The sequence below is a fragment of the Sus scrofa genome, chromosome X (assembly GCF_000003025.6).
Source record: "Sus scrofa isolate TJ Tabasco breed Duroc chromosome X, Sscrofa11.1, whole genome shotgun sequence".
Classification (NCBI taxonomy): domain Eukaryota; kingdom Metazoa; phylum Chordata; class Mammalia; order Artiodactyla; family Suidae; genus Sus; species Sus scrofa.
In genome coordinates this window covers 87,372,252-87,385,195 of record NC_010461.5, presented here as the reverse complement: position 1 = coordinate 87,385,195, position 12,944 = coordinate 87,372,252, and the positions used below count along the sequence as shown (strand labels likewise).

The 12,944-nt window shown below is 39.7% G+C and overlaps 1 protein-coding gene across 4 annotated transcripts in view; it reads left to right on the top strand.

Moving 5' to 3' along the window:
- MORC4 (MORC family CW-type zinc finger 4) overlaps positions 1–12,944 on the top strand; it is a 57,986-nt gene that overhangs the window by 42,101 nt on the left and 2,941 nt on the right. For all 4 annotated transcript variants that reach the window (XM_021079789.1, XM_021079787.1, XM_021079786.1 and 1 more), the window contains one exon: positions 594–769. In XM_021079789.1, the coding sequence (XP_020935448.1) occupies positions 594–769 (176 nt within the window). The remainder of the gene's footprint in view (positions 1–593; positions 770–12,944) is intronic.

Genomic DNA, 12,944 nt, shown 5'->3' with positions numbered 1-12,944 from the left:
GGGAGATTTCCTGGGACTGCCCTGTCCTCATTCAGTTTACCTCCCCTTTATAAACTCCTTCACCTTCATCGTTCATGCTGTCTTCATAAGCTGGCTCTCCCACGAGATCCCAGATGCATGTCTCTGTGTGTGTGCAATATGAATATATGTTAGTCTCTCGCATGCATTTCTCCAAGACCAGCACAGACACTTGCTGCAATGCTTATTCCCTCCATCCCTGCCCTCATCACAGATCTCGGAGGAGTGAAAACCTAGCCTTAAACTGGGTCACAGGAGAGAATTAGACAGCGATTAGGGGGCCTGGGTTTGTGTTGTGGGTGGGATGATTCTAGGAGCCAATAAGTGAGTTGGGGAGGTCTGCTGGTGTCCAGCTGATAAGGCTATAACTGAACGTGCCTGGGGTCAGTGTTCTAGTGTACATTACTGTGCGCTGTTTCGCTGTTTGTTTTGTGTGGGAAACAGTTTCTTTTTTTTTTTTTTCTTTTTTTTTTTTTTTGGCCGAGTGTTCTTTCCTAGCATCAGAAGGATTGACTCATCCTTTGGTATTTAGTTTGAAATTGGGATTTTTATGAATTGTTTTCTTTCTTTGCTAGGTATTCACTAATCCAGTGAAGATCCCTTCTATTCAAGATATGGAGGACCTGAATAATAAGACAGCTGGATATGAGGGAATTGATAGCCCTAGCCAGCTTTCATCTGTTGGAGAAGAAAGCAGAACACCTTCTCTTCAACTTAAGCCTCTGGATTCCAGTGTTTTTCAGTTTTCCAGGTGGGTTAAAAAAAAAACACCACAGTATCTCTTCAAAATAAGCTTCAAGGTTCATTTTCGTGTAGAATAAATTGGTATGGTTATCATATTTATGTTTTTCCTAAGGTCTGGCATAGAATTCAGAAGGAGAAATACCATTTGGGGTTAATAGACTTGTGTGTTATGTATACGACCCATTTTTCGGCACTCTTAACTGTTCTGTCAAGTCTATTTTTCTATCTTTTTTTTTTTTTTTTGCTCTTTTGAGGTGATCGTTTGACAAATTCTCTTTTATGGATTATATATTGACATTATGCTGGGAATTGTATGAGTGAAATAATGGGCATGAAAAAGTCTTTGAAAAGCATAAGGTACTATACAAATGTAAGGTAATGTTACAGAGATAAACATTGTTTTTACCTGAAGTTTAGGAATATTGAAATCCCGCAGGGTCCCATTGACCTAGAACATGTTAGCCATATATAAAAATAAGTATTAGAAGTTTGCCATTAGGCAGGCCTTCTAGTTCCTTCTAGTTTATTTGAACCCTGGTTCACCTTTATCTAGGGTCAATTTTTAGTATAATTTTTAGTCTTGGGATTTGTTTTGTCTGTCTTCGGGTGCCTCATTAATATTATGTTGTTAGTCTTTACAATAGGAATTATCTTAAATATCAGGAATATTTGGAGCCCTAAAAGGTATGACTGTCCCTGTGCTCCCATGAATCAGTAACATTGGCGGAAGTAGGGACAGGAGTCATTTTTGCCCTATTATGTATTCCTGGACCTGCCAGAAGTGAGAAGCATAGTAGAGAAGAGAAAGCAAGTCACTATTCTTCTCACTTCTGGCAGGTCCAGGCCATAGGGAAGGTACAGACTTGCTCTGTAATAGTAGAAACTTCTACAGTCTTCAGGAATGTGACTGTTATATGGGGGTTGTGAACTTCTCATTAACCCTCTTCAGTTTGGATATCTTCTTAACATACTATAAGGAAAAAGCAAAGAAATATATAATACGGCAAAACTGACTCCTGTCCCTACCTCCACCAATGTTACTGATTCCTTTCCCTCTTTCTTGCTTCTTAGGTGGGTCTTTTTAGCTTCTCACGTAGGCAAGCATCTGTTTATGTGTGCAAGTGTCCTATTCAGTGATTCTTCCACAGTTAAGCCCTGTAGATATTGAAAGATCCCCATATACCCCTGAGCATGAACACAAAGTCTCAAGAGAAGTAAGCTATTAGGAGCAAACCTAATAAAACTCTAAAGGAAATTAAATGAGAATCTGTATGAAAGCATCAAGAATAGAGCCTTGAAAGAGAGTATGTACTCAGTAACTAATGGTTGAATCTGAGTTATATTGAAGGAACTCTTTCTAAGATAGAACTGTGTAGCAAGGGAGGAAGATTTAGCCTAGTTGGTCTCAGGGGTTTGAGTCTAATTCTACTGTTTCCATCCATAGTTTTCCAACTCCCATTGTAGGTTGGGAGGGGTATACAGTAAAGCGCTGTGGTTTTTTTTCAATTTTTTAAATTAAAGTATAGCTGATTTACACTGTTGTGCTAATTTCTGCTGTACAGCATAGTGACTGGGATATATATATATGTGTGTGTGTGTGTGTATATACACACATTTTTTCTCATACTATCTTCCATTATGGTCTATCCCAGGAGAATGACTATAGTTCCCTGTGCTGTTCAGTAGGACTTCATTGCTTATCCATTCTAAATGGAATAGTTGGCACCTACCAACCCCAAACTCCCTGTTCATCCCACTCCCTCGCACTGTTTTTTTTTTTTTGAAGCACATTATTACCTGTCTACCTTGACCTCCTTGATGTGATCGTGTATCAGAATTGCCACTGGAGTATCAAGGTGTATTGCTATCGAAGGTTGTCCTTTCCCTTCAGTGTTTTCTTTTTTGTACTGTCCAGTAACTTGAGGGAGATTACAGATGCTAACCTGTGTGTGTATTTTATGACTGCAGTATGTCAGTACATCCATTGGGTGGCATACTTCATCAGTCTTTATTAGGATTTCTGTATGAGTCTTTATGGAAGTGCCATATTCAGAGTTGGGTTTTGCCTTTAGAGGACAGGTAAAGTACTTTGACTATGTGTAATTTTAATTTGAGAATAATATTCTTTCAAGAGGTGTATGATGATTGATGCTACTAATGTCATATGTTCTATGTGAGGTCAGTAAATGATTATGTCATTTCCAGCTTTATTTATAGGGAAATTCAGATTGATTGGAAATAGTCTACCTTCTTATAGAGGAAAATTTAGGTGCTCAAGAGTTTTAATAAAATATACAAGGTTTTCTGATAATACCATGTTAAGGAATTAATAGGTCTAGTCAGGATTTACAAAGGTCTCCTTCGTTATCAGAACCTGAAGCTGATAAGGGTCCTTGGGTTATGTAGTACAGCTCTTTAACTCTAGGTAAAAATAAAGCCTACACTATCCAAGAGTGTTTTAAAAATGTCTAGTGGGCATTCCCGTCGTGACACAGTGGAAACAAATCTGACTAGGAACCATGAGGTTGTGGGTTTGATCCCTGGCCTCGCTCAGTGGGTTAAGGATCTGGCATTGCCATGAGCTGTGGTGTAGGTCACAGACATAGCTCGGATCCTGCATTGCTATGGCTGTGGTGTAGGCCGGCGGCTACAGCTCCGATTAGACCCCTAGCCTGGGAACCTCCATATGCTGTGGGTGCGGCCTTCAAAAAGACAAAAAAAAAAGTAAAACTTAAAAAAATTAAAAAATAAAAATGTCTAGTAGAGTAGGTTATAAGACCTAGAAGGGGTTCCAAAGATGTCATTGGAAATAGCTTTCTGAGTCTCACAATTCTAGCAAGGGGAGGGGAAGACCGCCAATAAAGAGTACGTTCATCTTTTACGGGAAGACAGCATATTTCAGGAATATGCTGGAAAGAAATATGTTCACTCATTCTATGTATATTTAAGTGCTTACTGTATGAAAGCAGTGTTCTGAGGCAGTGATGAAATCAAAGATGAAGGAGCATATGTACCCCTAACTCCATAAAGTTATACATATAAGCATACAGACAAAGGTGAGAATTAGTGGCTATAATTTATTTAGATATTTTGAGAACTTTTGCATAAACTATATAGTTTTATATATAGTTATATATGTAAGTTATATACTGTAACTTTTGAGTAAGACTAATTAGTTCATGTTTTAAAAGGATAGCCAAAAAAAATCCAAAGTACACTGTAATGATGGAAGGAGAAGAGGGAAGACATTCTAATATATATTTAAAGGAATATTTGAAACACCAAACACAAGGTAGAAATAGAAAAACAATTTTGCAAATGAATAAGATTGATTCAGGGGTGGCCAGTATTAACATTTTAAAATATGATCTTTGAGAAAGACTCCAGAATGGCAAAATGAGAGTGTGATGAATTCTCTCACCAACAAATAACTATTTAACTGGGAAAAAATTATTAAACGAAACAGTCATTCCTAGTCCCTGGAAATTGTCCTAGGGGCATAAAGCAAGTAGAGAAACATTCATGCAATAAAATCTATTAAATCTCAGAAAGAACAGCAAGAGTCTTTGGCATTTAGCCTGCTCTCATCACCCTCTAAGCTTTGTTTTATGAAAACCACTGAGGGAACTCTTATCCAGGTGGATGTGGTCAAGAAGTTGGGGGCTCCCTCTCACCCTAGCTCCTAGTCTAGAGCTATGGTTTCACCTGGGTGGCGCAGGCCTCTGACATTTCTCATATCCCCCAGGTCTGTCTTGCAGAAGTTCTATCCCAAGTAGAATCTAGAGGACTGGGTTTCTTTTCTCCCACCCAGCTTTCTCTTCCCCCACCCAGCCTCCACTCAAAGGGTGGAAGCACTCACTTAGGGACAGTATGCTGACAATCCTGGACCCCTGTTGCTCCAGTGCAGCTTACTTATAGGGCAGAGGTTCATGCCAGAAGGAGCAAACCAAAAACCATCTCGGTACACATTTGTAAAGAAAAGGTTTCATTCTTTGGGAGTGGGCCACTGTCCCTGCCATCAACTCTTGCACAGTGACACAGAGGTCCTGCTTAGGGAGAGAGGCAGGCCTTACAGATGAAGAACTCCTTAGTTCTACTCAAAGCAACTGACTTTGTGTGAAACAGATCGTGGAGAATTCCATTCCTAAGGGCATTATCAAAAACAATGGAAATCTTAGTGGATAATAAGATGGCACTCACAGCTCCATGACACAAGTTACAACAAGCAAAATGACTGTGTAATCATAAGTTTGGTAACAGAAAGAACTAAGTAAAAATCCAAGAAGAGCACTCCTGGGATTATAGTCAATCCTGAGGGTTAGGAAGGCTGTACCTAAGCATAAGACTGCACTCATTCAAGACATAAGGTGGATTTGAAAGCAGTCCCCGAGCTTCACACAGATCAAACAACAGAGAGCAGGAGTCTCACTGTCACTAAGGGACTTGAGAACAACCTCTAACTAATCACTAGCTGAACAATAAGCTACTCTTACCTAAGGGCAACTCCTAGGAGGCCAGGCTTAAAAATAAAATCATGCTGGAGTTCCTGTTGTGGTGCAGTGGAAACGAATCCAACTAGTAACCATGAGGTTGTGGGTTCCATTTGGCCTTGTTCAGTGGGTTAAGGATCCAGCATTGCTGTGAGCTCTGGTGTAGGTTGCAGACGTGGCTCAGATCCTGCCTTGCTGTGGCTGTGGTGTAGGCCAGCAGCTGTAGCTCCGATTCGACCCTTAACCTGGGAACCTCCATATGCTGCTGGTGTGGCCCTAAAAAAATAAATAAATAAAATAAAATCACATATATCGCTGGTAGTCTGCAACACTGTGTACATACTCAAGGCTGTGCCTTCTCAGAGGTGCTTGGAGAGGGAAAATCCAAGCTACTACCTTCTGGCCGAATGTGAGGCAGAAGCATGAATTCCTTGAACTGTGATAGCAGCCTACAAGCCACGCATACATCCAGTGGTAAGTAAAAATCTATCTGGCAAAGAGGTTTATCATAACCTTTGACCTGTCCTGACCCAGGGTAACTCCCAGATTGCCAGGTAGAAGATAAAAATCAAGTAGAAATCTGAGCAGGAACATTGTAGGTTGCATACTACAGAGGAAACAAATTTCATTGAGTAAGTTCAGTCAGTCAAGTCAGTGAAAAAAAGCCCAGCAAACAATAGCAATAACCACTCATGGAGGTGGGATCAGTGTCCAGACTTGCTATACTATATTATCAATAAAAAAATTATGAGGCACACAAAGAAATAGGAAACTATGAACCTGTACATGGGGGGAAGCAAGTAATAGAAATAGCTCCCGAAGAGACCCAGATGTTGGATTTAGCAGACAAAGACTTCAAAGCAACCATTATAAATATGTTCAAAGATCTAAAAGAGACCATGTTTCATCAAGTTAAGAATATTAGTAAAGGGACAGAAATTATTTTTAAAAAATGGAAATTCTTGAGGTAAAACGTGCAGTAACTAATGTGAACATTTCACTAAAGGGACTCAGCAGCACCTTAGGATTGATAGAAGAAAGAATCAGCAGACTTGAAGATACATTAATTATAGATCATTCTGTCTGAAGAATGGAGAGAATGAAGAAAAATGAACAGAGCCTCAGAGAAATGTAGGACATCATTAAATGCACCAACATATACAAATTAGGAGTACAAGAAAGAGGAGAGGGAGAAAAAGGGGTAAAAAATATTCAAGGAAATAATGTCAGAAAACTTTCCAAATTTTATGAATAGCATTAACTTACACATCCAAGAAGCTCAAGTAACTCAAAATAGGATAAATGCAGAGAGATTTACAGCCATGCAGTGAAAATATTTAAAGCCAAAGGCAAAGAGAATATCTTGAAAGCAGGAAGAGAAAAAATATTCATCACATAAAAGAAAATCCCAATAAGATTAACATCTGGCTTCTCATCAGAACCAGTGGAAACCAGGAGGCAATGGGATGACATATTCATAGTACTTAAAGAAAGACTTTCAACCAGGAATCATAAATCCAGTAAAATTATTTTTAGAAAATTAAGGTGAAAATAAGTACATTCCTATGTAAGCAAAAGCTGATGGAATTTGTTTATAGCAAAACTGTCATACAAGAAATACTAGAGATGATTCTTTAGCCTTAAAGCAAGTGACACTAGATAGTAATTCAAATTCACATGAAAAAACAGTTCTGGCAGTACTAACTGTAATTAATTATAAGAGATAATACAGTGGCATCTTCCTCTTTTTATTCTTAACCGATTTAAAGAATAATTGCATAAATAATATATATATTTGTATATAATTTTGTATATGTATATAATTGAATTGTTGAGGTTGTCTGCAGATGTAAATGTTTGCCAATAACAGTACTAAGGAAGTGGGTAGGAACAAAGCTTTAATGGAGTAAGGAAATAACACCAGAAGGTAACTCAGATCCACAGTAAGAAATGAGGAAAATTTAAAATGGAAAAATAAGATTTAACAAGCTATAAATATTATAAATATGTACTTGCTCTACTTTCTTCTCTCAGCTTCCTCAAAAGGCATAACATTAAAGTAATAATTGTAGTAATGTGTTACTAGATTTGTAAATGTTCAACTAGAAAATGTTCACATAACATGAAAGAACAGTAGAGGAAGAAAGGAATGAAGAAGGCATGACATGTTTAAAAAACAGAAAGCTGGATTTCCTATAGTGGCTCAGCAGGTTAAGAACCCAACATAGTGGAGTTCCTGTTGTGGCGCAATGGTTAACGAATCCGACTAGGAACCATGAGGTTGTGGGTTCGATCCCTGGCCTTGCTCAGTGGGTTAAGGATCTGGCGTAGGCCAGCGGCTACAACTCCGATTCGACCCCTAGCCTGGGAAACTCCATATGCCACGGGAGCGGCCTTAGAAAAGGCAAAAAGACAAAAAAAAAAAAAAAAAAAACAACATAGTATCCATGAAGATGCAAGTTCAATCCCTGGCCTCAATCAGTGGCTTTGGCATTGCCATGAGCTGTGGTGTAGATCACTGATGCAACTCGGATCTGGCATTACTGTGGCTGTAGCACAGGCCTGCAGCTGCAGCTCTGATTTGACCCCTAGCTTGGGAACTTCCATATACCACGGATGTGGCCATAAAAAGAATAATAATAATAAACCCAGAAAGCTAAATATTGTATGTAAGTTCTGTCATAACAGTAACATTAAATGTGACAAGATTGGAGTTCCCTTGGTGGCACAGTGGTTAACGAATCTGACTAGGAACGATGAGGTTGCTGGTTCGATTCCTGCCCTCGCTCAGTGGGTTAAGGATCCAGTATGGCTGTGGCTGTGGTGTAGGCCGGCAGCTACAGCTCCGATTCGACCCCTGGCCTGGGAACCTCCATATGCCGTGGGAGCCATCCTAGAAAAGTCAAAGAGATAAAAAATTAAAAAAAAAATGTGACAAGATCTATTAAACAATCCATTCAAAAGATGGAGATTATCCAATTACATTTTTAAAAAATAACCAAATATACTATCTATACTTTATATTCAGAGATACAAATAGATTGAAAATAAAATGATGAAAAAAGGCATAACATACAAACAGCATCCATAAGAGAGCTAGAGTGGCTATACTAATTTCAGACAAAATAGATTTTAAACATAAAATGTTATCAGATATAAAGATGGACATTTTGTATTGATGAAGTCCATCAGGAAACTATACAAATTATACCCATATATGGACCTAAAAACAGCCACCAAAATGCATGAAACAAAAGCAAACAGGAAGGAGAAATAGACAACTTAATAATAGTTGGAAACTTCAGTATTCCGCTTTCAATAATAGGAAGATCAACAAGGAAATAGAAGAGGCTTTTTGTTTTTTGTCCTTTGTCTTTTTAGGGCTGCACCCCGGGCATATGGAGATTCCCAGGCTAGGCGTCGAATGGGAACTGTAGCTGCCGACCTACACCACAGCCCCAGCAATGCAGGATCCTTAACCCACTGAGCAAGGCCAGGGATGGAACCTGCATTCTTATGGATATTAGTCACGTTCATTAACCACTGAGCCACGATAGGAACTCCATAAATAGAAGAGTTGAAGAATGCTATAAACCAACTGGACCTGACAGATACATATATAACACTTCACCTCAAAAACGGTGTAATAATATTCTTCTCAAGTGCACATGAAATATTCTCCAGGATAGACCATATGTTAGACCATAAACAAAACCTCAACAATGTTCTCCAACCACGATGGAATTAAATGATAAACCAACGGCAGAAGAAAATTTGGGAAATTTACAAATATGTGAAAATTAAATAACACACTGCAAAATAACAAAGGAGTAACGAAGAAGTTACAAGGGAAATTAGAAAATGTCTTAAGATGAAAATTAAAAGTGCAAAAAATTGTGGGATGAAACTAAAGAGGTATTCAGAGGGAAAATTATGTTTGTAAATGCTTATATTAAAATGGAGTAAATATCTCAAATTGGTAACCTAACCTTCCACCTTAAGAAGCTACAAAAGGGAGTTCCTATTGTGGCTCACCCATGAGGATGCAGGTTTGATCCCTGGTCTCGATCAGTGGGTCGGGGATCTGGCATTGCCGTGAGCTGTGGTGTAGGTCACAGATGCGGCTCAGATATGGCACTGCTGTGGCTGCGGTGTAGTGGCATAGGCTGGCAGCTACAGCTCCAATTTGACCCCTAGCCGGGGAACTTCCATATGCTGAGGATGCAGCTCTTAAAAAAAAAACCTACAAAAACACGGAGTTCCTGTCGTGGCTGAGCAGTAATGAACCTGACTAGTATTCATGAGGATGCGTGTTTGATCCCTGGGCTCGCTCAGTGGCTTAAGGATCCAGAATTGCCCTGAGCTGTGGTGTAGGTCACAGATATGACTGGGATCTGGTGTGGCTGTGGCTGTGGCGCAGGCCAGCAGCTACAGCTCCCATTCGACCCCTATCCTGGGAACATGTATATGCTGAGGATGCAGCCCTAAAAAAAAAAAAAAAAAAACTGCAAAACAAGAGCAAGCTAAACCTAAATCAAGCAGAAAGAAAGATCAGAATGAAGATGAAACAGAGAATATAAAAACAATAGGGAAATCAGTGAACCCAAAAATTGGCTCTTTGAAAGGAACAACAAAAATTAATAAAACAATAAAGAATGCAGTTTATATTGGCTTCAAAATGAGTATCTAGGAATAAATTTAACAGAAGTACATGCTAGAGCTGTATACTGAAAACTACAAAATATTGTTAAACGAGATTAAAGAAGACCTAAACAGATGGAAGAAGACATTTCATGTCTCTGGATCAGCAGATCTAATGTTAACAACATTAAATTGTTAAGACAGCAATACTCCTCAAATTGAGCCATAGATTCAATGCAGTTCCTATCAAAATTTCAGCTGGCTTCTCTGCAGGCAGCCAGTGGAAGAATATGACACAAAGAAAAAGGAAAATGAGAAGAAACTATGTAGTTAGAAAATATTTCCTGGCATGTAAACCCTAACATAATCTTTACTAAATGAGTGAATACAGGTTTGGAATAAGAATTTGATTCCTGGAGGGAAGAACCAGAAGTATGTACAGAACCAATAAGTAAAATCCACTCATTGTCTCTTGTTAACATAATCATTCTTTTCTGACTGCCTCTTATTTGCAGGATTTTGTTCCCTTATCCTCATGTAGCATAGTTAATTAAGCTCCTTTCAGTCAAGGAGCTTATACTTTAGTGGGAGACTTACCATATACACACATACAGAGTAGAAAGTAATAAATGTTATAGAGAGAGTGCTCAGGTGCTCTTGGAATTCAGAAGTGGCATTTGAGCTGGACAGAGACATGCAGTGTTGAGGAAAAGTGTATTTCAGTCAAAAGAAGCAGCATGAGAAATCATGGGGGCAATCTCTGAGGCTGGTGTCTTTGAAGGGAAGTAGTGAGCAAGAAATTATAGGGGCAAATTATATCCCAGCTCTGCCACTTGCTTGGTACATGACCTTCAGAAAGTCATTTATTTATTTATTTATTTTTTTTAAATGAGAGTTGCAACGTTTATTTCAGGTTCTCTCCTGTTGTTGTTGGTTTTTTTTTTTTTTGTATTTTTTTTTCTTTTTTCCACGCAGGCAGTATGTGGGAATTCCTGGGCCAGGGATTGAACTTATGCCGCACAGCAGCAACCAGAGCCACAGCAGTGAGAACACAGGAGCCTCAACCCGCTAGGCCATCAGAGAACTCCCCAGAAAGTTATTTAACCTCTCTAGGCCCAAGCATCCTCTTTTAAACATGCAGAAGAAAATTCCTCCTACCTCAGGGTTATTGGGTGAGACCCTACACAGGAAGACTTCTCGCACTGAGACCCTACACAGGAAGACTTCTCGCACTGTCTGGCACAGAGTAAATAAATGCTGAGTAATTGTTTCCTGTGTTCGGGACTGGAAAAGCTTGAATACCAAGCTAAGACATTTGAGCTTTCATGTTGTGGGGAACAATACCTAAAGATTGCAAATAGGGAGGTGACATAATCAGAGCAATACCTTAGGAAGATTAACTTGGCAGTGTGACATGGGGAGACTGGAGGAAGCCATTGCAATAATCTGGGGGAGGTCATGAGAGCTTGAACTTGAGTATTGCTTGTGGCTCCGTAAAATTCCTGAGAATCTGGTGGTGTCTTTATACAAGGAGGAAGCATAGGAGAGGAAGCAGGTCTGAAGTGAGAAAAAAAAACCCTGAAATTGAAAGGTGATTTTTATACCTACCAGCTGAGGTAACCACTGGGACCTCCAGAAAGAAATGTGTGACAGGCAGTTGGAAATTCAGTACTGGAGATCAGGGCTGGGAAGATGATTTGGAAGTTAATTTCTAGAAGTTAGAGCCCAAAGGTTGTATGAGATTACCAAAGAAACAAAACGTAAGGACAGAAGAGAGGGTCATTAAGGACAGAACCCTTAGAGGTGGGAAAACAAAGAGAGGGCAGGTCCCAAGTTAAAGGATCCGGCATTACCATAGTTGTGGCCTAAGTTGCAGCTGAGATTCAGTCCCAGGCCTGAGAACTACATGCCTCGGGTTCAGCTGGGGGAAAGAAAAAAAAAAAAGATGGATACATGCGTTCTTATTTAGCCCTTAAGTCCTTTTCACTTTCCCCTAAGGCTGACACAACACAGCAAGATCTATCCAGATGGCAGACCGGTTTGATTTATTTCTGAGTGAACACTAGTTTTGAAGAAATTCGGGTATCATAAGACGCTAAGGTTTGAGATGCCTTACAGATATTCCCAGAACTTGCCGAGGAACATGGTCAGCCTCGAGATATGGTGGCCAGTCACCTGCCTGGCTCTTTCTCATTGAAACTTTTTGAAAGTTAATTTTTACCTCGAAATGTCTTGGTTTTCTGGAGAGAGCGCAGAGTGTTTATAAGGATAAAAGGGGGGATCCCATCCTGCTGCATGATATTAAATTGACTACGGATTTCCCTGGCCTCAGTTTTGTTTTGTTGTTGTTGTTGTTAGTTCCTTCAACCTTCAGTGTTTAGAGCAGCCAGAAATGGAAGGTGATTTGAGGTCACTGTCCTGGGCTTTCCTGAGGAATGGAGGGAGTGCCTCTTTGCCCCAACAAACAGACGGGAATTCTTTTGCCCGAAGTGAGGAATGGCTTGAATTGGCCAATTCAGTTTCTTTGTTTCTGACTAGGGCCCTGAGTTTTAATTAACTTTTACAAGTGGATAATAGGCAATAACCACAATCCAGTTGGCTGGCAAAAGCATCGTGTGGTGATCCATTGCAATATAAAAATGTGCGTTGAGTCTTTGATACTGGAAGGGTTTTGTGACACTTTAAAATAAACGAGCTGGCTCGGTCTCCTCCACTTATTCCACTAGGCTTTTTACGACCTTTTCTTCCATTCTCATGTTGGGGAATTTGGCGTGCATATTTTTTGTTTGTTTGTTTTCCTTCCTTTCCTTGCCTTTCGCAAACTTCAAAGTCCGGCTGGTTTCCATCCGGTTTCAATCCTATTTTCAGAAATCCTACCAAGCCCAGCCTGGTACTCTTATATCCAGATGCTGATTCTTCACACCTTTCGATTTCCTCTCTCCCTTAAGACCAATTGCTATCTCAGCGAATGACATGAGGGAAGGGGCTGGGGATTGAGGGTAAAGGTGTATGCTAGCCAGAAATGCTCTGTGAATAAGAGCGAGAGTCACT